The 26,548-nt window shown below is 38.8% G+C and overlaps 1 protein-coding gene across 2 annotated transcripts in view; it reads left to right on the top strand.

The window, feature by feature from the left end:
* The window catches only part of DNAJC13 (DnaJ heat shock protein family (Hsp40) member C13), a 125,207-nt gene extending 105,170 nt beyond the window's left edge, over positions 1–20,037 (top strand). For both annotated transcript variants that reach the window (XM_043595399.1, XM_043595398.1), the window contains 8 exons: positions 5,266–5,435; positions 5,584–5,626; positions 5,967–6,140; positions 8,157–8,336; positions 8,617–8,757; positions 10,567–10,710; positions 13,093–13,192; positions 19,172–20,037. In XM_043595399.1, coding sequence (XP_043451334.1) covers positions 5,266–5,435; positions 5,584–5,626; positions 5,967–6,140; positions 8,157–8,336; positions 8,617–8,757; positions 10,567–10,710; positions 13,093–13,192; positions 19,172–19,278 — 1,059 coding nt within the window. In that variant the 3' untranslated portion in view covers positions 19,279–20,037. The remainder of the gene's footprint in view (positions 1–5,265; positions 5,436–5,583; positions 5,627–5,966; positions 6,141–8,156; positions 8,337–8,616; positions 8,758–10,566; positions 10,711–13,092; positions 13,193–19,171) is intronic.
* The last annotated feature ends 6,511 nt before the right edge of the window (positions 20,038–26,548 follow it).

The raw sequence follows: 26,548 nt of genomic DNA, 5'->3' as shown, positions 1-26,548 counted from the left end.
TAGTCTGTCATCACAACGGTTGATGAACTGAGGGGGATTTCATTTGGATGTCTATTGAAAGGGCCCACAAAAGTATGAGTATTGATAGTTAATTTGTTTTGAGAGAGAAAGGAGTATGCTCACGGGGGGAGAAGTGGAGGGAGAGAGACAATCTTTTTTTAGTGTTTATTTACTTTTGAGAGAGGGTGCACAAGCAGGGGCAAGGAGGGGCAGAGAAAGAGGGAGACAGAGAATCCCAAGCAGGCTTCTTGCCATCAGCACAGAGCCCAATGTGGGGCTCAAACTCACAAACCAAACTGTGAGGTCATGACCTGAGCTGAAATCAAGAGTCGGACACTTAAATGACTGAGCCACCAAGGCACCCTCTTTTTAAATTAATTAATTAATTTTAAGATTTTATTTTTAAGTAATCTCTGTGCCCAAGATGGGGCTTACCCTGAGATCAGCAGATGCATGCTTCACCTACTGAGCCAGCCAGGCGCCCCTAATACTTGAGCTTTCTTAAAGCTAGAGTTGTGTAGTACAGTGTTTTAGATAACATTTTAGGTGTTTAAAATAAATACTGAAGTTGACTTTGAGCTGTTCAGTATCTTTTGACCTTTGAAATACATGAGGGACAGGGGCGCCTGGGTGGCTTGATCTGTTGAACACCCAACTTTGGCTCAGGTCATGATCTCATAGTTCATGGGTTTGAGCCCTCACACTCTGTCTCTCTCAAAAATGAATAAACATTAAAAAAAAAATTCAACTATATGAGGGACAAATTTTATCAAGTGAATATATTTATACTAAAACTTTTTGTGTGGGAACAATACAAGTAACAGCTCCTTAATTGAATGATTTGCAGGAAGATATTTTAGAACTGGGGTCAGTAAATTTTTTTCCCTTTTGGTTAGCAGCTTTATTGAGATAGAATTGATATACCATACAGTTCACCCATGTAAAGTGTACAATTCAATGGTTGTATTATATTTACAGATTGGGTAACCACAGTCAGTTTTCATTAACCCAGGAAGAAAACTTGTTGCCTTTAGCAGTCACTCTTCCTAGCACCTGGCAACTGCTAACTTACATTCTAGATTTGTCTATTCTGACATTTGCATCTCATGTAAATGAAATCTGACAATATGTGTTCTTTCGTGACTGGGTTCTATCACTTAGCATGTTTTCAAATTTATAACATTATTGCAAGTATCAGTACTTTATTGCCAAATAATATTCCATCGTATAGGTATACCACTTTGCTTTTCCATGTATCAGTTGATAGACGTGAATTGTTCCTACCTTTTGGTTGTTCTGAATAATGTGACTGTGAACATTTGTGTAGGAGTGTTCATGTGGGTATGTGTTTTTATGTCTCTGAGAGAGGAATTTGTGGATCAAAGGGTAACATTTAATTTTTCAATGAATTGTCAAACTGTTTTCCAAAATGGCTGCACCATTTTACATTCCCACCAGCAGTTATGAGGGTTCTCATTTCTCTACATCTTATCTAACATTTGTTTTTAGATACCTTTTTTGATTACAGCCATCCTAGTGGGTGTGAAATGGTATGTCATGATTTTGATTTGCGTTTCTCTGGTGACTAATGATGTTGAGTATCTTTTCATGTGCTTATTGGCTGTTTGTACATCTTTTTTAGAGAAATGTCTGTTGGTTCACATCTTTTGCTTATCCCTTAATTGGGTCATTTGTCTTTTTACTATTGAGTTATAATTGTTCTTTATATATTGTGGATGCAGTCCTTACCAGGTAAATGATATGCAAATATTCTCTCATTCCATGAATGTCATTCTGTTTTTCTTTATGGTGCCTTTTGTTGAAGTACAAAAGTTTTCAATTTTGGTAAAGTCCAGTCTCTCTCTTTTTTTTTTTAAGTGTATTTATTTTGAGAGAGAAGAGGGTGTGTGAGCAAGTGGGAAAAGAGCAGAGACAGAGGGAGAGAGAAGAGAATCTCAAGGAGGCTCCGCGCTGCCAGCACAGAGCCTGACACAGGGCTCAAACTCACAAACCATGAATGAGATCATGACCTGAATGGAAATCAGGACTCAGTTGCTTAACCAGCTGAGCCATCCATGTGCCCCCTGTAGCTTGTGCTTTTGATCTTATATCTAAGAAATCATTGCCTATTCCAAGGTTATAAATATTTATGGCTGTGTTTCCTCCTACTAGAGTTTTATAGTTTTAGTTCTTGGATTTATATCCTAGATCCATTTGAATTAATTTTTGTACATGGTGTGAGGTAGGGGTGGGACCAGTAAACTTTTCTATAAAGGACCACGTAAAAAATATTTTATCCTTTTTGGGTCATCTGATTTCTTTCACAAATACTCAGCTGTGCCCTTGTAACAGGAAAGCAGCCATAGATAGTAACTGTGTAAATGGTTGTGTCAGTGTTTCAGTAAACCTTTACATATAAAAACAGTGGCAGGCCAAATTTGGCTTTTGTGTGCCAACCCTAATTTGTGTGCCAAATAACTAAGTAACTTGGACATAACTTTGAAGGCTTATAGTCAAAGAATTTGCATTACGGAAATTGTTTTACTTGTTTAATATCAGTGAGTGGTTGCTTTCTAATTGAATTCTGTCATGATCAAGAAGAGTGAAGTATGGCACAAAAACAGACACTCAGATCAATGGAACAGAATAGAGAACCCAGAAATGGACCCACAAACTTATGGCCAGTTAATCTTTGACAAAGCAGGAAAGAATATCCAATGCAATAAAGACAGTCTCTTCAGTCAATGGTGTTGGAAAAACTGGACAGTGACATGCAGAAGAATGAACCTGGACCACTTTTTTTACACCATACACAAAAATAAACTCAAAATGCATGAAAGACCTAAACGTAAGACAGGAAGCCATCAAAATCCTCGAGGAGAAAGCAGGCAAAAACGTCTCTGACCTTGGCTGCAGCAGCTTCTTACTCAACACATCTCTGGAGGCAAGGGAAGCCAAAGCAAAAATGAACTATTGGGACTTCATCAAAATAAAAATCTTCTGCACAGTGAAAGAAATAATCAGCAAAACTAAAAGGCAACCGACGGAAGAAGATATTTGCAAACAACATATCAGATAAAGGGTTAGTAGCCAAAATCTATAAAGAACTTATCAAACTTAACACCCAAAAAACAGATAATCCAGTAAAGAAATGAGCAGAAGACATGAATAGACACTTTTCCAAAGAAGACATCCAGATGGCCAACAGACACATGAAACGATGCTCAATGTCACTCTTCATCAGGGAAATACAAACCAAAGCCACACTTACATACCACCTCACACTGGTCAGAGTGGCTAAAATGAACAAATCAGGAGACTACGTATGCTGGCGAGGATGTAGAGAAACGGGTACCCTCTTGCACTGCCGGTGGGATTGCAAACTGGTACAGCCACTCTGGAAAACAGCATGGAAGTTCTCAAAAAATTAAAAATAAAACTACTCTATGACCCAGCAATTGCACTACTAGGTATTTATCCAAGGGATACAGGTGTGCTGTTTTGAAGGAACTCATGCACTCCAGTATTTTATAGCGGCGCCATTGACAGTAGCCAAATTATTGAAAGAGCCCAGATGTCCGACGATGGATGAATAGATAAAGAAGGTGTGGTATGTATGTATAACGTGTGTGTGTGCACGTATATATATATATACGTGCACATACACACAATGGAGTATGACTCGGCAATCAAAAAGAATGAAATCTTGCCTTGCAACTATGTGGATGGAACTGGAGGGTATTATGCTAAGCGAAATTAGTCAGAGAAAGACAAATATCATATAACTTCACTCATATGAGGACTTTAAGGTACAAAACAGATGAACATAAGGGAAAGGAAGAAAAAGTAATATAAAAACAGGACAAAACATAAGAGACTCTTAAATGTAGAGAACAGAGGGTTGCTGTAGGGATTGTGGGAGGGGGGGATGGGCTAAATGGGTAAGGGGCATTAAGGAATCTACTCTGAAATAATTCTTACACCATATGCTGACTAACTTGGTTGTAAATTATAAAAAAATAAATTATAGAAAGTAAAATAAATAAAAGACATTGAAGGACAATTAGTATCCTGCATTGATTGCCAAGACATTTGGTTCTATAGATACTTCTTAAAATTTAGTAAGTTGAAAAATCTACTTTTTATTTTATTTTTAAAAATAAACTTATTCATTTAAAAAAAAAAAGTGAAATAATTCCTGGTGGATGTTCTCTATTATGTAACTGATAGTTTCCTTTAGTTCTTGGGTGCCTAGCAAGTTCAGAACTAAATTTGTAGTATAAATTTACTACACTGAATGTGTAGTATATCACTGTCAATTATAGAAAATTATTTTATTTCCTTTGTGGCTGGCTTTATATTAGTCTTCATTCAAATAAGTTTTTGACTCTCATGCCAGGGCCTGAGAATACAAGCAATGAGTGAGACAGACCAGGTCAGGGAAACTTTCCAGAAGATGAGTTTGAGCACAGGCTTGAGTGATATAAAGGAGAGAAAACCAAGTGAAGACCTTAGCAGAAAACTTCCCGACCTTCCTTTTCCGTCTATTATAATGCCTCAGTGTAATTTTCAGTTTGTGTGTGTGTGTGTGTGTGTGTGTGTGTGTGTGTGTGTGTGTGTTTTGGATGTATTATTTTTACTGCTTTTTTTAACGTAATCACTACACCCAATGTGAGACTCGAACTTATGACCCTGAGATCAACAGGTGCATGCTCTATGAACTGAGCCAGCCAGGCACCCCTGTATTATTTTTAAAGCTGCATTTTAAGTCCTTTTCGGAAAAAGGCACAGTATAATATATAAACATAGTATAGCAAAATAAATACACTAAAAAAGACTTGAAAGACACAAAGGCCACTTTGTGAGAAAAATGTGTTTGCAAAGGCAGGGAGCATGGGGCAGGGTTGGGGGGACAGGCCTGGAATACCAGAATAAGGGTATTCTGGGAAGAAGGAACAGTATATGCAAGGCATGATCCAGCAAGGTGTGCCCTAGACACTACATGCGTCAGCAGTATTGAATTTCTTCAGGTATCTTAAATGTGAGACTGAGATGAAGTGAAACTGGATAGGTAAGTAGGAAGTCTTGTTTAAGTTACCCTTGCATAAACTAGGGTGGATCCCTTCTCCCACTCCAGAACTTTGGATAATAGTTACGGCTCAGATCAGCCACACCACAAAATACAACAGTTATCATATCCTAGAGAAATACAGAACACACCCGACACCAGTAGATCTCTTTTCTCTCTCAACCCCCCTGCTGTAGGTCCGCATTACACTAATGAAATTTCTACCAAGCGTTTTCATGGATGCCATGAGAGACAACCCTGAAGCTGCTGTACATATTTTTGAAGGAACTCATGAAAATCCTGAGTTAATTTGGAATGATAGCTCCAGAGATAAAGTGTCTACAACAGTTAGAGAAATGATGCTAGAGTAAGTAACGCCTTCAGGTAAATCGCCAAAAAGGACAAATGTTTCCCATTTGTCCATCACCTCTCTAATATTTATTCTAACAATTGATGAATGTGCATTTTGTGACTGAAGTTTGATATTCTACCCTCTCACTTTTTTTTTCCCTAAGGCACTTTAAAAATCAGCGAGATAACCCTGATGTAAATTGGAAGGTAAAATATACTTTTATTCAGAGGAAGGAATTCTACATTTTATTGTATTTTTAGTTTGCTGTTTGCTGTTGATTTTTAATTCCTACTGCGTCAGTTTGATAACTGTTAGACACTTTGTCATTAAGACACTTAAGAATTCCCCTGGGAAGTCATGTTTTAAATTTAGGAATATTCACTTTTTAAGTAAGTAATCTAAGTACCTTTTTTGAAATTTATTAAGGGATTATACAAAAATATATAATTTGATTATATTAATGACTATTTAATGGGATTTGCATTTTTTGTGTCATGTGTGACTAAGGATTAAGTGACTTGATTATGATTCTTTCTTTCTTTAAAGTTGCCTGAAGATTTTGCTGTGGTGTTTGGAGAAGCAGAGGGTGAACTTGCTGTTGGAGGAGTTTTCTTGAGAATCTTTATTGCACAGCCAGCGTGGGTTCTAAGAAAGCCTAGAGAATTCCTTATTGCACTATTAGAAAAATTAACTGAGCTCCTGGAGAAGAACAATCCTCATGTAAGCTTCAGCCATCAGCAAAACATTTCCAGTAGTTTGCTAAATATACTGATGGGGTTTCTGTTAAAACAGCATCCTCATGGCCCATACATTAAGAATTGGTTACTTTTTTCAATACAGCAGCCAGGTTCAAATTCAGATATGCCCATTCATCTTACTTTTGGGGCATGTTCAAAAGTGAACATGGTTATTTCTGAACCAAAGTTGGAGATGTCTATATTGACAAATTGCTATCTCTGGCAAGTATAGAGGCTCTAAAAGAAGCTATCTGCAGCTTCATCTCCAATGGTTATATTAGTTTAAGGAAAAACACAAACATTCGGTGCTCCCCTAGAAGTGTGTCCTGCTAGTGTACTTCACTCAGCTTTCCATATGTGACCCTTGTGAAAGACAGTGATAGGAGAGTGAACCTAGTATCTGTGTTCAAAGGCAGAGGCTACAAGGTAAGCAGGAGTGAGAAAGTAGCCTTATACTATATAAGGTTTTGTTATTTAAACCTTTAGAGTAAAAATAATTGAGGTACGTGACTGTTGGCTGTATTAAACAGGCTGACTATGGAACAAGGTAATAAAGAGCCCAAGCTGTGTTATTAGATGGTCCTGGATCCCAGTACCAGCTTCACCACTGACTGGCTCTGTAACCTTGAACAGTACTTCGTGGTCTGCCTCATTTATGGAAGGATCACGACACCTGTCCCTAAGGCTGAGGTTTTAGTGTTGACATATGGAGAGTACTTAGAATAACGTCTGGCACATGTCAAGTACCTAGAAATTACTAGTTACTATCATTAGCTTAGCACAAATTAAAAAAAAAGTACTATTATTTTGCCAAATATTTACGTACATAACTTTTCAGTCTCATATTCTGTTTACTAGGATTTTTGCTACATAAATAGATTCCTAAAAAAAAAAAAATCTTCAAAAAGCAGAAACTTAGGGGAAAACACGGCATTTTCCTCCCCTATCACCTTGGCTTTGGGGCCCATCCCAATTTCCATGTTTGTTCCAGATGCTGTGGGTGTACACGTCTGATAAAATGGGATAAGTTACAGGTTTTTTGCAATCCACAATAGAAAGTGCATTATGGCAGCCAAACCGGTTCAATAGGATTTTTTTTCAATAGGATTTTTAGTAGAACTAGGATACCCATTTCATGACTTCTGCATTCTCATGAACTATTGATGTTCCCTGATATTGACATTTTTATAACACTGACTAAAACTTTCTGGTAATAACTTTTGGGAGATTCTCTCTTAAACCTGCAACAGAAATGAGATGTGACCTGGCCCAGTGAAAGACTGCTTAGATTAATTAAGAGATCACATTCTTGGGTCGCCTGGGTGGCTCAGTCAGTTAAGCATCTGACTTCAGCTCAGGTCATGATCTCGCGGTTTGTGGGTTTGAGCCCTGTGTGGGGTTCTGTGCTGACAGCTCGGAGACTAGAGGTTGCTTTAGATTCTGTGTCTCCCTCTCTCTCTCTCTCTCTCTCTCTCTCTGCCCCTCTCCTGCACGCTCGCGCGCGCGCTCTCTCTCTCTCTCTCTCTCAAAAATAAATAAACATTAAAAAAAAGATCACAGGGGCGCCTGGGTGGCTCAGTCGGTTGAGCGTCCGACTTCGGCTCAGGTCATGATCTCACGGTCCGTGAGTTCGAGCCCCGCGTCAGGCTCTGTGCTGACAGCTCAGAGCCTGGAGCCTGTTTCAGATTCTGTGTCTCCCTCTCTCTCTGACCCTCCCCCATTCATGCTCTGTCTCTGTCTGAAAAATAAATAAACGTTAAAATTAAAAAAAAATAAAATAAAAAAAAGATCACATTCTTAAAGTCCTTTGACTTTGAATTCATGCCTTTTTTCAAGATGGGAAGATAGTTGTTTTCTTAGGATTTGTGAATCAGTTTTAAAAAATCAGCACGTAGAACTTGTAGATCTCTAGGGTAGAACACCAAATAGTTTCCAAGGATGTTTAGGACTTAACTTTGTCAGTATTTTATGGTTTGTTTCTTTGTTTTATACTCTCTAGGGAGAAACTTTGGAAACTTTGACAATGGCAACAGTATGTCTCTTCAATGCACAGCCTCAGCTGGCTGACCAGGTCCCACCATTGGGCCACCTCCCCAAAGTGATCCAGGCAATGAATCATAGGAACAATGCCATTCCTAAGAGTGCCATCCGCATTATCCATGCCCTGTCTGAAAATGAGGTAGTGATAAATCCAGTTAGTAGCTTATAAATTTGGAATTTATTTATGTTTCCTCTTTGTGATTAACGTACATTGCAGTACACATCCGCTTCCTACCATGTGCCTTTCTGCATGTGAACCAGTGGTATTGTAGCAACTCTTAAACTAGTTTAAATGATGTAATTAACAGGAGACTGAATTTGAGTTCATTATTAAACTTGAGCTGAATGTAGGTTTTTCATATATTTTATTATTGTATTTACTGTGTTTATTGTATTTACTTCTTTTTTCGGACACTTAGCTGTGTGTTCGAGCCATGGCATCTTTGGACACCATTGGCCCACTGATGAATGGGATGAAAAAACGACCAGATACTGTTGGTTTAGCCTGTGAAGCAATTAATCGAATGTTTCAGAAGGAGCAGAATGAATTAGTAGCACAAGTAAGTGACTTTCTAGATTCAGTACTATTTCAGGAAAACAAACATACCAGGCAAATAGATTTTCACTTGTTTAGCACTGATTTGGTTTCTCTGACATAGGTTTGGTAAAGAGATCATTTGTGGGTTAATGCATGCATGATTTTATATTTTATATACAAACAGGCACATGCCTATATATATATATGCATGCATGCATACACACACACACACACACACACACTGAGAAAGTGGGCCAGCTGTCAGGAATCTTAACCAACTTCAGAGTACTTTTGTGATATTTAAGTTTTGAATTTTGGTTTTCTGCTAAGCATTTATTCTTAGCTTGCTTTGTCAAATTTGTTTCATTATCTTTGGAAAGATTCACTTTGTTTAGTGATTCCTTGATTCTGAAGTCATGTTTAAGAACATGCCAAGATTTCTACTGTTTTGTTTTGTTTTGTTTTTTTTCAAAGAGACTACCCACCTAATGAAAATAAGACTTGGTGGGTACGAATGTAGTGTAGACAGACACTGAAGGAACAAAAACTATCACAAAAGTGATCTTCCTAAAATATAACTCTAACTGGGTTACTGTTCATTTTAAAAACCCTTCATTGGTTTCCCATTACCACCAGATAACAAAGTGACAGCTGACATCCTTAGCCTCAGTACAAGGCCCTGCATTTTTGTATCTGGTCCTCCTATTCTCCCAGCCCCTTTTCCTCCCCCGTCTCCTATTCCCATCCCTCATTTAGGCAGTTCAGAAGTACTGGGTACATCTCAAGGAGGTATTTGGATGCCCTGAAGTTCAGACTTATAATTGGCTGGGGAGAGGAGTTGTATTAGAAACAGCTTGAGCTAGTGCTACCACTTGATGGCTCTGTGACCTCAGGCATGACTCACAAACTTCCATTCAGATTCTTCATCTGGGAAGTAAAATTCTAACTCCCTCACAGAGTTGTTAGGAGAACGGTATCTATAAAGGGAGGTATACTCACTAAATGTTAGTTACTTCCATCTCTTCCTTCTGAGTTTTAGCGTGGGTATTGAAAATTGTGCGATACCAGAATGTTAACTAGCCTTTTTAAGACTGACAGGAAATGTATGGTAAATGCAAAAGTTGATGTTTTAAAAAAATGTGAAAAAAATATTAAGATACTTTAAATTTTGTGTCCATTACTATAGTGTCATAGAAGAGACAGCCCAGTATAGTGGCTAAAAGCTCATGTTCTGCACTTTGTAGTTCCAGATAGAGATTGCATTGCTGCCTGTTACCTGTCAACAGGTTTCACCCTCTGTGCATTGATTTTTCCATCAGTAATAATAGTAGTGCCTATGTCATTACATGTTGTGATGTATAATGACACAACTAGATGTTTCTACTCTGTAACATTTAGAACAGTTGATGGCATGAAATAAAATCTCCTTAAATAAGAGTGTCATTGGGGCACCTGGGTGGCTCAGTCAGTTGAGCATCTGACTTCGGCTCATGTCATGATCTCGCAGTCTGTGAGTTTGAGCCCCACGTCAGGCTCTGTGCTGACAGCTCAGAGCCTGGGGCCTGCTTGGGATTCTGAGTCTCCCTCTGTCTCTGCCCCTCCCCTGCTCATGCTCTCTCTCTCTGTCAAAAATAAATAAACATTAAAAAAAAAAAGTTAAAAAAAAAAGAGTGTCATTATTATTAGATCTGTAAAAGAAATCTTCATCTATGTTAAAATGAAAGACAGGAGGTTGTCTTCCAGGTATGGTTCTGGGAGTGAAATTGTTTCTTCAGTGTATGGTTTACATTTTTTTCAGCATGTTTATGGTATGCTTTATATTTTCTCCTAGGCCCTGAAAGTAGATCTGGTCCCATACCTCTTAAAATTACTCGAAGGCATTGGTCTTGAAAATCTTGACAGCCCAGCAGCCACTAAAGCTCAGATTGTTAAAGCTCTCAAGGCCATGACTCGAAGCCTGCAGCATGGAGAACAGGTGAGTCTACACAGGGGTGACTTTGATTTGCTGGCTATGACAGGGTATTCTCCAAACCAAGGGTCTTGGCCATGGGTGATCTCTGCACCTCTCCTCATAGACTCAAGTAGTGACTTGGGGGGATTCTTTTTTTGAATGCTGATGGTATGTTGTACATTTCAGGAAGAAAAATGCTGAAATTCTTAAGCATAGAAGAATATTCAGTGAGCATTTAAAGCTGGTTAAGGTTAATGTTCAGTTCTAGCATGTGTTGCTGGATAGTGATAACCACATTTATTAACAATCCCATTATGCCATTTTGGAACATTGTTTTAGTTTTATCACCTTTATTTATTAACACTTAACAATGTGTGTCAGCTACATACATATGCTGATTTCAAGACAGCCCAGTAATTCAATTTTCCTCTTTGGTTTTATTCTTGTTGCTTCTGAGGAGTTCCTCATTCATTGTTACTGTCCAGCATTATCTAATGCTCTCTCGCTCTGTGTTTATTTAATTAAGGTGAAATTTACACAACATAAAATTAACCATTTTAAAGTGAACGATTAATTTGTGTTTAGTATATTAACAATGTCATGCAACCACCACCTTATCTGTTCCAAAACATTTTTATCACCCCAAAAGAAACCTCTGTACCCATTAATCAATTACTTCCCATTTGTCCCTTTCCTCAGCCTCTGGCAGCCACCACTTTGTTGTCTGTGAATTCACTTATTCTGAATATTTCATATAAATGGAATCATACAATACATGACCTTTTGTGTCTGGCTTCTGTCACTTAGCATGTTTTCGAGGTTCATCATGTTAGAGCATGTATCAGTGCTTCATTCCTTTTTATGGCTGAAGTATTCCTGTATGTATATGCCACAATTTATACATTCATTCAGTGATAGACACTTGGAGTGTTACTACCTACTCATGTTCTTTCATAGGTTTAAATTGACTTAAAGTTTTCTTTTAGTGATTCCATTGTCTTTGTGTAAAGTCTAACTAAAGAAACATTTTTATGCCATTGCCCATTCTATCAGTACCACCATTTGAACAATTTAATATTATTGAGATTTGAAGTATTGAGGATTATTGAGGATATTTGAAGCATTTGGGGGCTTTTCTGTGGGTGTTCTGAACTTGCCAAGCAGAGGTACTCTAGGCAGACAGTGGTCTTATCCTCAACCTGCCTCAGGATTCCTCTTGATGAAATTAGGCAAGTAACCCTGACATCCATCTTCCGATTTCAAGTGATGGTTTCCAAACTAGCAGATCCCCCACCACCTTCACAAGTAATTACTTCCAGTAGTGATTCCAAGGTTACAACAGGGAGCCTCCTGGGCTTGTGTGGCCCCACATGTATCTTTAATGCCTGCCACCAAATTATCTGGCAGTGTCTTCCCCTGCTAGACTAGACTGTGAGACAGAGACCATCTCACATCTTTGTGTCCCATTATGCCTCCACATGAGGTACCCAATCAATATTTGATCTGAATGTTGATATGTGAAAGCCTCTAAGTTGGAATTTCCTAAACTTTTTAAAATCTGTATCACACAAAAATGTGTTTGGTCTTAGTCCAGTATACTTTACCCACACGTTATTTGTACTTACATGTATATACATCAAATATGAGTGTTCACCCATTTTACATGTGAATTCTGATGCTTTCTATATTAACCTATTTCCTCAGGCATGCTGATTAAACCCTCTTCATCGATTTCATAAACTTCTAATAGGTCACAACCCATAATTTTTTAAAGTTTATTTTATTTTTTTAAAGTTTATTTTGAGAGAGAGAGTGCACATGCACAAGTTGGGTAGGGGCAGAGAGAGAGGGAAGGAGAACTACAAGCGGGCTCCACAGTGTTAGCACAGAGCCCAACGCAGGGCTCGAACTCAGAAACTGCAATATCATGACCCGAGCCAAAATCAAGAGTCAGTCGCTCAACCGACTAAGCCACCTAGGCGCCCCAAGACTGCTTTAAGTTTTAGCTTGAGTTTATAGCATCTTCTCCCTAGACCCCTTCCTTGGGAATAACTTCATGAGGTCATGCCACACTGTCAGCCAGTTGTTACTGTCACAAGAAAATCTTTCTGCCCAAATAACAAGCCAGTAAATTATAAGTTCAAATAATAGTGTCCAATTTTAAAAGGAAGCCTGACTTAGAGCCTTCTTCGGATCTGGTTTCATGAGATGTCTCTGTCCCTGTGCCTGGCATAGAGCATTTAAGGAATGCTAGGTCTTGCTCCATCTTTGGATCTTTCCTTGGCTGACTTTCCTTTTGTCTTGGAAGTTTGCTTTTTCTCTTTGGTTCTTCTTCCAACACCCAGTCCTCAGTAATGAGGCTAACTTAAATTCATTATGTTCAAAGAGTTTGTTTTACTTCCCTAGGTGAATGAAATCTTGTCTCGTTCTTCAGTCTGGAGTGCCTTCAAAGATCAGAAACACGATTTGTTTATTTCTGAGTCACAAACAGCAGGATACCTCACAGGTAATCCACACCTAATTGGTTACTCTGAAACATATGGCAGAAGCCACCTTCCTGTTGCCCTGATTAAACTGAAATAGCATTTACAGTGTCTTCCTAGGCTACTAGCCACCTGTCTTGGAGGTCCTGTGAGCATGTGGTGGACCTCTGGGGTTAGCCCTGGGCAAATGTCAACTGCTAATGTGTTGAATGTGTGCTGACTGGAACGTGAACTTTGCTCGGTTTTGACCCAATGAATTGATGGTGTCATAGGTTATATTTGGAGCATGACTGTTGAAATGTTTATCTTGAACGTGTAAAAAGATTAGAGAAATACCTATTCAGAAATATCAGTATTAGAAACATGATAGCATATGATATTTTCCATTTCTGTCAAAATAACAGATTGGAACTCCAAATATGTACATTCATCTGTGAAATATTTTTCTTCTAAGTTTCCAGTAATTAATCTGTAGTTTTATAAAACATAATACAATTTGTCCTTTTGTAGGAAGAAGTATGTACCATAAAGGGAAAGGACATTTAGTGCCTAGGGTTCAAAAGATAGTATGTTTTTGAAGCTCAGGACATGTGTCCATTTGACACACTAATTGCATAATAATTTTCCAATATTTTCATATTGGCTTCTATTTAAAAAGAAAGTCTTACCATTCTTTTGGTATATCCGAAGATGAAATATAGTCTCTGGTATATAAGTTTTCAGTTTGAAATTAACCTTAAGAATAACAGGTGGTTTTTGCCATCTGCCTGAGTATGGTATATATGTAAACAAAAATCAGCTCTGCATCCTCCTCTTACCAGAGCTGATGTAGGTAAATTGAGAGAAAAAAATAGTACCCACTGGATTTTATGCCAGTGTAACTTTTTGAGTAATCCCGATTGCTGGTGTAGAAGTTTATAAATCATGAAGACTAAAGTTTGTACTTTAGTATAACTTTAAAACTAAAGTTTATAAATCTTGAGTACTTAAAAATGGGGACTTCAGAGAATATTTTGCCTGGTTTTAATTTTAGTCTGTTGTGGCACTACTGCTTGCTTCCTCACTGTGACCATTTAATATTAATCCACTAAAATTTATAAGCAGAGCCCTAACATTTGTTTTTGTTTTTTTTTTTAACTCGTTTTATTTTTTTTAATTTACATCCAAATTAGCATACAGCAGAGCCCTAACATTTGTAAACACACGGTGCTTTGATTGCCCATCCCTGCATGTACATTAAGAGCAGTGTCCTACGGTTCCCTTCTAACTTTCCCATGTGCCTGTCCTGTGATTTCTATGGAAAGAAATACCTAGAAAATGGTCTTTGGCTATCTCGTATCTCTCTTTGAAATTTGAGGTGAAGCAGTAGCTTCTAAATAAGAGTATGTTCTATAATAGGCATACTAAAAACTTCTTTAGACTCGTTTTCCAGAAGTTGATGTAATACCACCTTTTTGTGGCATTATGTTAATTATCTTGTGTAAGGATGTTGTGACTGGGAAATCTGCCTTATTTTTTTTCCAGCTAAGAATAGCTACTTACTTAAAAGTTTGGCCTTGAAGAATAGAAAGATGTAGATTATAAGCTTTTCTACAGGGACACCTTTCTAATTTGTTGTGTTCTGCGTTGTGCTTAGTGTTCATTGACTTGATGCAATAGAAGACTTTAGATGGTCCTTGACTTAGTAATGGGATGTGGGTCACAAAGTCTGTGGTTAGAATACAGAAGAGATAGGGATTTATCTTTAGAGACTAATTTCCTTCAGAAATCTTTAGGTCCTCACCCCATCCATATTTGCTAATAACTATAGAAAAATGTACAGGGATTTGAAGGGTTCCTGTCTGTGCCTTTCCTTTTACTTGGATCCCTGGGGTAGCTTCTGAAGGAGTTGTGAGAAGCAGCTGTGATGAGCTGTAGGGGTTGGAAGAGGGTTGGGGAAGAAGAAAAGCTGGGATTTACAAATTTCTTTACATCCTCCTTTGGGCCCACTCAGGGCAGCAGGTTCTGTACAAAGCTGGTCAAAGGGGAGATGGTATAAGTCCCAACTTGGACACATCCTGGTGTTGCTCTGGCTGTTCTGCAGGCCCCCCTGAAGCCTGTAGGCACGACTACGTGGGACAGTCTGGACTAGCCCTGAGCTCTGTTGGCCCGGAAATTGTCTAGTTCTTAGCACATCAATCTGGGATGTTCTTTTGTTGAGATGTTAGTTGTTTGAGAAGATTTTCCCATCAGCTCTCCTTGTTTTGAAAGGACTGTTTAAAGAGAGCACTACCTGTTGAATTGTCTACTCATTGTTTAGGTTGTCAAATGTTTTCTTTTTTGTGTTTGAGCTGTTCCATTGATGCTTTGTATTGTGTGTCATGTGTTTGATAAAAGGTACAAGTTATCCTAATAAGGTAAAGTCGCATTAGCGGAACTCCTTGGAATGTATACAATGTTGCATTGAGTAGGAACTTTGATTGATTAGGATTTACCCCAACCTGTGCTCAGCCTGGAGGAGATTCTAATTGTGCCCAATGTGCAAATGAAATAAGGTGCTGTGAAAACACACTTCACTAGCCATTTTTCTAAAATACCGATGGTAAGTTTGGCAAGTAGATTTTGTTTAGGAGATGGTGAAAGATAGAGGAAAGTTAATTACTCTTTCAAAGTAGGATAAGAATGACCAAAAATACGATAATTATTTTCTTTACCCTGGCTGCTGAGCAGATATCATTCAGTCACATCTCAGGATTGGGGTATGGATAAAATGTCCTAGGCGAGATTGCTCCTTGTAGATGAATTGAGAAGAGGCCACCTGGTTCCATAGGTTCTTTGGCCTGGCATACTTGTTTTGTTTTATGATAAAAACTTACCTAAACTGTCTAATGCAGTTTTACCTACAATGCAGACAAGCTATGTTTTCATTGACCTGGGCCTTAGTTACTTAGCTATTTGTTAGGTTCTAGAAGGGCATGTTGCTGAGAAGTTCAAGGCCCTGTAAAAACAATTTTAGCAGGGAAAATCCTCCAATTACCTCACCTAGAAAATCAGTATAGAGAAAGAAGGAACAAGAGGGAAAGGAAGAGAAGCAGGGCAAGGGAAACATGGTTGTAGGAGTGGGAATTGATGACGAAGAGCTTTGTGTACACATACACACACACACACACACACACACACACTTAATTGGAATATGGAGATGAACTTCATACACACACACACCCCTGTATATATTTATATTAGAAGCATGTCACATAGTTAATTTGGCTTCCTAAGGTCATTAAAGGGGGGTGGGTGCAATTCTAAGGTCTCTCTTCATACAGGTCCATCAGTTCTCTACGAGATAGGATTTTTTTTCCACCTTGTGGTGTTCTTTGTCCACCTGTCCCAAGACTATATGATGTGAGTGATGTTGGGAAAGATTTCCTGAGCTCATCAGTTTACTATAGGACACTGACGCTGAGGCAGAGCTTCCTGCTTTTGTTTTCCCTGCTGAGACTCTCACGTTCATTTTTAACAAAGCCCATGCTCTTTCCACTGCTCCATCGTTGCAGGCAATTCCATTTTGCGGGGTTCTTTGTTAATTTTCCGTCTTTTCTCATTCTCAAGTCTGGCAGCCTTGCACGTTATTGCCACGTGCCCCATTTCTGGCAGCTCCTGCTCTCTCCTCCCACCTTTCTCTGGAGAACACAACTGCTCTGTCCTCATCCTAACCAGACACCTTCTAAAAGAGAAGCCAGAGGTGTGAGAGAAAGAGCATTTCAGACGTATTTACAGAAATACCCAGGAATTTGTTTGTCTTTTCCTAAAGTGGCAAATGGTGGGGCTGGAATTTGGTCTATTGTGGATGATTCTATTGTCTCAATTTAATTTTAGCCCAGAAGTTCCCAAACTTTTCTCAGTTCACAATGTCTTTAATGTCTTAATGATTTTTTCATCTACCGCTAGGCCAAAAGAAATAACCTAATAGTTAAGTTGAAGTATTAGGTCCAAACAACTTGAAAGTGGCTATGTGGCATCCAGCAGATGTTGCTATGTTCTCTCCAATGTAAAATATCTAGCAGCACCCCTGTGAGTTTGTCCCAAGGTGCCTCCGCACGCAGTTGAAGAACAATAGCCTTAGTCTGTTTTCTATATGTAGCATTCATATTTGGTCTCATCATCTCCTCATTTGATGTGGCCAAGATGAGTCCAACATTGGAAGTGCTTGGGAAATTTACCAGTCCAGGGTGTTTGGGGGGTTATTCTTAGAGCTTCTATCTTTGGTGAGACCCACTTAATCGATCTGTGGTAATCCTGCCGCTGCCTAGGGTTCAAAGGTTGATAGGTTGGTGGGAAGTGATGTTAACAGTGTGGTGCTGTAGCTCCCAACTGCCTTGTCAGAGGGGGTAGGTTGAGCCGGTGGTCTTCTGAGCTGTCTGTGGAAGGCCTGGCACCCTGCTTGGCAGAAGGCAGGAGTTGGTAGATGCAGGACTTACAGTGCCTTAAAAAGGGAAGATCCTTTTTCCAACGTTTATAAGTTCAAGGTTCCGAGTGTGTGTGTTACAGCTCACATAGGTGGAACTGTCTCTGGCTGTATAATTACATATGAGATGCAGTGTTCACTCAGTGGTGTAAGCCATTTCATGTCCTGGATACAAGTGCTTGTAAGGTGAAACACAAGACCAATCTGAATTGTGCCCCATTTGTCCTACATTAGTCCCTGTTACGCCTCAGCCTTCACCAAACTGCTCTGCTGTTTGCATTTCCTTATAACTTCCCTTGCTGCTTATATTTCTTTTTTCCCCTCAGGTGTCTCTCCTTCCCTTCTAACTGGCAGCAGCCCCCTTCACCTCAGGAGCGGGCTTTAGATCCGCTCTGCCAGGCAGCTTGCTAACTTCTGTGTAGCTCTCTGAAGCAGGTAGAGAATCATTTTGCTAAATGCATGCCGCTCCCACTGCCTTTCTAGTTCTAACCCTTGATGTTCCTTAGCTGTTTGCCTTATTTCCTACGGTTTCAGCTAACAGTATTGCTCAGTTTGTGGTATTATGCTACAATGTCTCTTGCAAGTACTCTGTACAGTTTGTGCAGTGCTTCTGGGATGTAATGGTCTCTGCAATGTTTACGATAAACTGGAGGGCTAAAGCTATTATCTACAATGCTTGTAGGACACATCTTGATAAATGCTGGCATATGTAGCATTTCTATGCAGTAGAGACTCTTAGAATCAAGGAAGACCTATAAAATGAAAATATTGATATCTCTTCCCATAGCATTCTTGTTTTGACCTGTGACAAATGTCCAGAGCCTTCCTTTTGTAGAGCTGTCAGTGTAGCAGCCCTTGTTCATTTGGTGTTACTAGCTATAACAGCATTTCTTTTTTTTTTTTTTTAAATTTTTTTTTTTTTTTAACGTTTATTTACTTTTGAGACAGAGAGCATGAATGGGGGGAGGGTCAGAGAGAGAGGGAGACACAGAATCGGAAGCAGGCTCCAGGCTCCGAGCTGTCAGCACAGAGCCTGACGCAGGGCTTGAACTAGTGAACCATGAGATCATGACCTGAGCCAAAGTCGGACACTTAACCGACTGAGCCACCCAGGTGCCCCTATAACAGCATTTCTTTGCACCAAATGAAAGTAGGTTAACTTGAATGTTGATAAAGGTTTTTCTTGGGCATTTTATCAAGTATGACTTTTGGATGGGCTTAGTATGGAGTTTCCTTCCTCTACTTGTTCTTTTTTTTTTTTTTTATTTTCCATTTGACATAGCTATCCTTCAGTGCCCAGAATTTTTTGAAGCATTGAATTCCCAGAATTGAGAAGGGCCAATTTTCCATGTTTTCACACCAGTGTTGCTGTCCAGTATCAATTTTGAAATGATTTTTAACTTTGTCATATAGTAAAGACATACCTTGAAAATGGCACTGGGTAGTTGTCTGTTAAAGTGTGTGATCAGGTACTTGACTAGCTTCTGACCTTCTTATAAAGGTGTTTTCACACGACTCTGCTCTCTAGAAGGTGTGTGTTTTCCTTTCTCTCTTGCAGGACCTGGAGTTGCTGGCTACCTTACTGCAGGGACATCCTCGTCAGTCATGTCCAACCTGCCGCCTCCCGTAGACCACGAGGCAGGCGACCTTGGCTATCAGAGTTGACACCTTTGTGAGAGACAATAAATGCTGACAGGCCAGTGCCCAGTCCACATTCCTCCAGCTGATAGTTGAAACAAACTCTTACTGCCTTTCTCCTGGTTTCATGACAGTGTTATTCCTTTTTCTATAAATATATTTTTATTTAGGAAAAAAAGTCAGTGATTCTAATTGTATCACGTTGTAAGAAAGCACTCTGTGGATCAGCCTAAGTGGGTACACAAGTTTTTTTTCTTGATGTATGTAAGCACATTCTGTTCCTTTGTATCTGTTTACAAGACTGTGAATCAAAAAGACAAAACTTTCTTCCTAGTTTTTATAATGTTTTTTTTTTGAATTAGCGTGACTGTGGGGTTGAACTGCAATCTACAGAAATTGGACTAGGTCACTTGTCCCCGGAAGACAATGTTTCCCTCTCCTGCATCAAGTCCCTGTGGCTATCCCCCCTCCACCGTCCAACACTAGTAGGCTTCATCCTCGTGCCTGTTCCCCGGTATCCTCTCCCCAGTCATTAACCTTCTGAGAGCTCACAGTACATGTCGGTATGTATAACTGACTTTACCAAATTGAATGAGAAAGGAGCTTGTGCAAAAAAATTTAAAAACGGATGTCAAGATGTTATGTAAGAGATTAGTGTAATTGTGAAATGTTCTATACAGTATCAAATATATAAAGCTTTCTATATTGAATGTACATTATACAGATCATTCATATGTGTACATAAAATTTTAAAAATAAAGGGAATTGACTGCTTTGTTAATGAGATATATTTGTTCTAATTTAATGTTTCCCTTTGAGGATCTCCTGCTTTTTTCTAAGACAGATCTAGTATTAGGAATAAACACAAACGCTCCCTCGCGTTCACAGCTCCTCATCCAGACAACTACGTTGACACATCTGATCATTCCCAATGCCCTTTGGTAATATTTCAGCTACATCTAAATTTCCAGAAACTAGTGTTTCATTTATTTTCTATTTAATAATTCAGGAATGGGTGAGGCTAGTATTACTCTAATGGGTGAGACACATTAATTTCAACATTTTTTAAAGTGAGAGAAATTTAAAGTGAGAGCATATTTCAAATAATACAGATCTCAGCACATAGGTCTCCTAGTATGATCATAAACTACAAGAAAATGAAAACCTGTAAAGAATACAAACACTTCTTAAAGAATGACGAAATACCCACACCTCCACATTGCTTTTGAAAGCAAGAGCCAAGTTTATTCCATAGTTGATGTGTAACAGCAGAGTGTAATGGAGACTTACTCCCCGATAAGTCTCTAATTCAGACTTTTGCATCATCTCTCAAAGGTTATAGAGTAATATACCCATGCACATATTTTAATATACAACTGTGGTTTTAGTTTCTAGGCAATACTTGTCATAAAAATATGTTCACTAAAAGAAATTGTAACAGCTAACTTAGGAGTATGTGATATGGAAGAGCACAAATTAATATATTTCCTTTAAGTACTAGGAGAACATAAATATTGTGAATATTTATGATATTTAAAGGGCTATTTAAATTAATTCACAATCACTGATAGTTAAGTAATAGCTCATTCTTACTGAACATTGGCTGTATGCCAAACATCCTGTAAACTCATACATACGTAGTCTCATTTAATTCTCAGAACAAACCTATGGGCTTGATACTGATAAAATTCTTATCTTCCAGGTGAAGAACATGGGCTCAGAGAGGCAAAGCAACTTAGCAAAAGTCACACAACTAGTAAGTAACAGTAAGAAATCAAAACTACTTAGACCTGACACCAAAGTCTATCCTGAGCCATGATCCTAACACAGCAGCAATCTGAAGCAGTATGTAACTAGGAAAACTGAGAGGTGGTTTTTTTTTTTCTGTTTTGTTTTTAAACATTTTTTATTGTAAACCAAAACACAACTGTAGAAAATCTCGCTGAACAAATTCGTCGTTAAAAGGCAAATCACCCTTGAAACTACCATCTATGTCAAGAACTTTGCCAGCCTCTCCAGAAGCCCCTTCATGTGCCCCCATCAAAATCACAGCCACTCCCTTCTTCTTGAAAGTGACCACTTTAAAAAACAAACAAAAAAAAAGACCACTTGTCTTACACTTCCTTGTGTTCCTTTGTAGTTTATCACCCAAGTGTACATTCCTAGGGTTTGGTCTTGGATTTTTCCTTCTGTTAATATATTTTTGAGTCTTTTTAAATCTTGTGGCTCCCTTTCCATCTGCCTTTTCCCTATAACTTTGTTGAAGGCCCTGAGGCCGTTGGTTTTCCCAGTCTTGAGGTTACTGATCACACATTCCTAGTGCAATTCAACTTATTCCTCTGCTCTTTGCATCTAGAGGCTTGATCAAACTCTGGTTCCATTCCTTTGGCAAGACTAGAGGGGGGCTTGGGTTTTTTTTTTATTTCTTAGAAGCACATCATGCCTGTAAGACATGTGATATTAACAATAAGGGAATCTCAGTGTGACTGGATCCATTCATATACTGGGAGTTATAAAATGCTGCTATTCCACTTAGTAACTGGAATGCTTTTATAAAGAAATGCTTTCTTGCAAAAAAAAAAAAAAGCAAAAATGTTAAGTAGGACTACATCAAACCAAAGTTTCAACACAACAAAGAAAACATAAAAAGGCAACCTACTGAACAGTGGAAAATACCTGTAAATCATATATTCAATAAGGAGTTAATGTCCAAAATAATGTGGAGAACTCAGCAAAAAATCCGATTAAAAAATGGGCAGAGGGTCTATATAGACATGTCCAGAGAAGACCTGTAGATGGCCAACTGGTACATTGAAAAGATGTTCAACATCACCAATCATCAGGGAAATACAAATCAAAACCACCATGAGCTATCACCTCACACCTGTCAGAATGTCTAGTATCAAAAGGGCAAGAAATAACAAATGTTGGAGAGGATGTGAAGAAAAGGAAAATCCTTGTGCACTGTTGATGGAAATGTAAATTGGTGCAGGCACTGTGGAAAACAGCAGAGAGCTTCCTCAAAAAATTAAAAATAGAACTAACATATGATCCAGCTATTCCACTCATGGGTATCTATCTGAAGGAAAGGAAAACAATAATTGAAAAAGATACATGCACTGTGTTGTTTGTGGTGGTATTTACAATAGCTACAGTATGGAAACAACCTAAGTGTCCATCAGTGGATAAAGGGATAGAGGGGATGAGGTGTTTCTATACAGTGGAATATTACTTAGGCATAAGAAAAAAAAAAAAATGAGATCTTGCGATTTATGACAACACAGATGGACCTTGAGAGTATTACCTTAAGTCATGGAAGTCAGACAAATACCCGAAGATTTCACTTATATGTGGAATCTAAAACAAATGAACAACACAAAACTCATAGACATGGAGCCCAGATTGGTGGTTATCAGAAGGGAAGGAGTATGGGTAGGCAAAATGGGTAAAGTGTTAATTGTATGATGATGGATGGTAACCAGACTTACTGTGGTAATCACTTTGTAGCTTCTACAAATACTGAATTAGTATGTTGTATAACTGAAACTAATCTAATGTAATATAACAATTTTACCTCAATAAAAGAACAAAAAAAAACCAAATGCTTTCCTTTATGTGCTTTGTCACCCAGTGGCACACGTCATATGGGAAAGGCAGGATGAAGGCTTAATTCATTTCCTTTACTCATCAGCTTTCAAGATAATGAATCTGTTCCCTGTCATCTTCTGAAGGTGACCAATTTTGTTTGTTTTTTTTACTAACACCATTATTGAAGTATTTTTTAGTATCACAGATTTAAACATATTTGCTGTTCTTCAATCCTTTGCTGTTATAGACATACCTTGTTTCATTGTACTTTGCTTTATTATGCTTCACAGATACGGCATTTTTATTTATTTATTTATTTATCTCTCCCCCCCCCCCCCCCCCCCCCCAAATTGAGAGTTTTGGCAACCCTGTGTCAAGAAACTCTTGGCACTATTTTTCCAATGTCGTTTCCTCACTTTATGTCTCTGTCACATTATGGTAATTATTGCAATATTTCAAACTTTATGATTATATTTCTTTGTAACTGTGATCACTGATCTTTGCTGTTACTATTGTAATTATTTTGGGGGAAACATGAACTCTTACTGTTCTGGCTGCTCCACTGATTGGCTGTTCCCCAGTCTGTCCTGGGGCCTCCCAATTCCCTGAGACACAGCTTTATTGAAATTAGGCCAGTTAATAACCCACTGTGGCCTCTAAGTGTTCAAGTGAAAAGAATAGTCACATGTCTCTCACTTTCAGTTAGGAATTAGAAATGATTAAGCTTAGTGAGGAGGGCATGATGAAATCTGAGATGGGTGGAAAGTTAGACCTCTGGCACCACAGTTAGCCAAATTGTGACTGCAAAGGAAAGTTCTTAAAGGAAATTAAAAGTGCTGCTCCAGTAAGTACATGAATGCTGAGAAAGAAACAACATTATTGCTGATATAGACAAAGTGTTAGTGGTCTTGATAGAAAATCAAACCAGCTGCAATATTCCCTTAAACCAAAGCCTAACCCAGAGCAAGACCCTAACTCTTCGACTCTGTGAGGGCTGAGAGGTGAGGAAAAGTTTGAAGCCAGCAAAGTTGGTTCATGAGGTTTAAGGAAGCGGCCGTCTCCATAAGGTGAAGCAGCAGGTGCCGATGGAGCAGCTGCAGCCAGTGACCCAGAAGGTATGGCTGAGACCATGAATGAAGGTGGCTGCACTAAGCAACAGATTTCGAATGTAGGCAAAACAGCCTTATGTTGGAAGATGAGGCCATCTAGGACTTTATAGACAGAAGTCAATGCCTGGCTTCAGAGCTCCAAAAGACAGGCTGACTCGGTTAGGGACCAGTGCAGCTGGTGACTTTTAAGTTGAAGCCAACGCTCATTTACCATTTGGAAAGCCCTTAAGAATTACGATAAATCTACTCTGTGGTCTGTAAATGAAATAAGATCTGGATGGCAGCACATCTGTTTGCAAAATGGTTTACTGAATATTTTAAGCCCACTGTCGAGACCTCCTGCTCAGAAAAAAAGATTTCCTTCAAAGTATTACTGCTCATTGACAATGCATCTGTTCATCCAAGAGCTCTGGTGGAGATAGACAATGAGATTAATGTTTTCATGCCTGCTAACACAACATTCATTTTGCAGCCTGTGGGTCATGGAGTAATTTTGACTTTCAAGTCTGATTATTTAAGAAATACATTTATTTTGTGGGGAGCCTGGGTGGCTCAGTCAGTTAAGCTTTCGACTGTTGATTTGGGCTCAGGTTATGATATGGTTCATGGGATTGAGCCCCGCATTAGGCTCTGAGTTGACAGCATGTAGCCTGGTTGGGATTCTCTCTCTCCCTCTCTCTCTTTGCCCCTCCCCAGCCCACATTCATATTCATTCATATTCTCTCTCTCTCTCTCTCTCTCTCTCTCTCTCTCCCCAAAAAAAAAAAAATTTTTTTTAAACAAAAGGAAATACATTTTTAAGGCTCTAGCTGCCATAGATAGTGATTCCTCTGATGGATCTGGGAAAAGTAAATTAAAAACGTTCTGAAAAGGATTTACCATTCTAGATGCCATTAAGAACACTTACAATTCCTGGGGAAAGGTCAAAATCAACATCAACAAGAGTGGAAGAAGTGGAAGCACTCATGGATGACTGAGGGGTTCATGACTTTGGTGGGGGAAGTAACTGCTGATGTGGTAGAAAGAGCCAGAGAGCTAGAATTTGAAGTGAAACCCGAAGATGTGACTGACTTGTTGCGTCTCATGATGAACTTGAATGGATGAGGACTTGCTTCTTAAGGATGAGTAAAAAAAGTGGTTTTGTTGAGATGAATCTGCTGGTGAAGATGCTGTGAACATTGTTCAAATGACAACAAAGGATTTAGAATATTTCATAAATTTAGTTGATGAAGCAGCAGCAGTGTTTGAGAGCATTGACTATAATTTTGAGAGAAGTTCTACTACAGGTAAACTACCGTCAAACAACATCTCGTGCTGTAGAGAAATCGTTTGTGGAAGGAAGAGTCAACCAATGTGGCGAAGTTCATTGTTGTCCTTTTTTTTTTTTTAATTGTTTGTACATTTATTTTTGAGAGAAAGAGAGACAGTGTGAGCAGGGGAGGGGCAGAGAGAAATGGAGACACAGAATCTGAAGCAGGTTCCAGGCTCTGAGCTGTCAGCCCAGAGCCTAACATGGGGCTCAAACTTGTGAACCACAAGATCATGACCTGAGCTGAAATCGGCCGCTTAACGGACCAAGCCACCCAGGCACCCCCATTGTGTCTTATTTTAAGAGTTAGCACAGTCACCCCAGCCTTTAGCTATACCACCCCGATCAGTCAGCAGCCATCAACATTGAGGCATAGCCCCCCACCAGCGAAAAGAGTACAACTTGCTGAAAGCTCAGATAATGGTTAGTACTTTTCAGCAATGAGGTATCTCTTTTTTTTAATTTTTTTTAACATTTTATATATATTTTTAGGAGACAGAGTGCAAGCAGGGGAGGGGCAGAGAGAGACAAACACACACACACACACACACACACACACACACACACACACACACAGAATCTGTAGCAGGCCCCAGGCTCCTAGTTGTCAGCACAGAGCCCGACGTGGGGCTCTGAACCCACGAAGGGCAGGATCATGACATGGGCCAAATTTGGACGCTTAACGGACTGAGCCACCCAGGTGCCCCAGCAATAAGATATTTCTTAAGGTATGTAAATTTATTTTTACATAATGCTGTTGTAAACTTGATATTACAGTTCATTATTATATATTACTATATATATGTTATATCTACTATATTATATATAGTATAACGTAAACATAATTTTTATATACACTAGAAAACCAAAAAATTCATTTGACTCATTTTGTTGTGATGTTCACTTTATTGCAGTGCTCTGGGACTGAACCCCATAATATCTCCAAGGTATGCCTATATCTTTATTGAAGTTGTAAATGTCCTGTCTTTGCCAGTGGAAGCTTCTTCAGCCTGGTTCCTTGAGTCCCCTTTTCTTTTTTTTCCCCCCTTAATGTGGTAGAGTACACATAACATAAAACTTATTATCTTAACCATTTTAAGTATACAGATAAGTATTATTAGATATATTGATAATGTGCAACTATCACCACCATCCATCTCCAGAACTCTTATCACCTTCTAAAACTGGAAGTCTATACTCATTAACTGATAATTCCTCCTCCCCCCAGCCCCTGGCAACCACCATTCTACTTTCTATCTCTGTGAGTTTGACTATTCTTTAAAAAAAAATT

This window comes from Prionailurus bengalensis, chromosome C2, assembly GCF_016509475.1.
Source record: "Prionailurus bengalensis isolate Pbe53 chromosome C2, Fcat_Pben_1.1_paternal_pri, whole genome shotgun sequence".
Lineage (NCBI taxonomy): Eukaryota > Metazoa > Chordata > Mammalia > Carnivora > Felidae > Prionailurus > Prionailurus bengalensis.
Note: the sequence above shows the minus strand (reverse complement) of the source record. Positions and strands in the feature narration are given on the sequence as shown.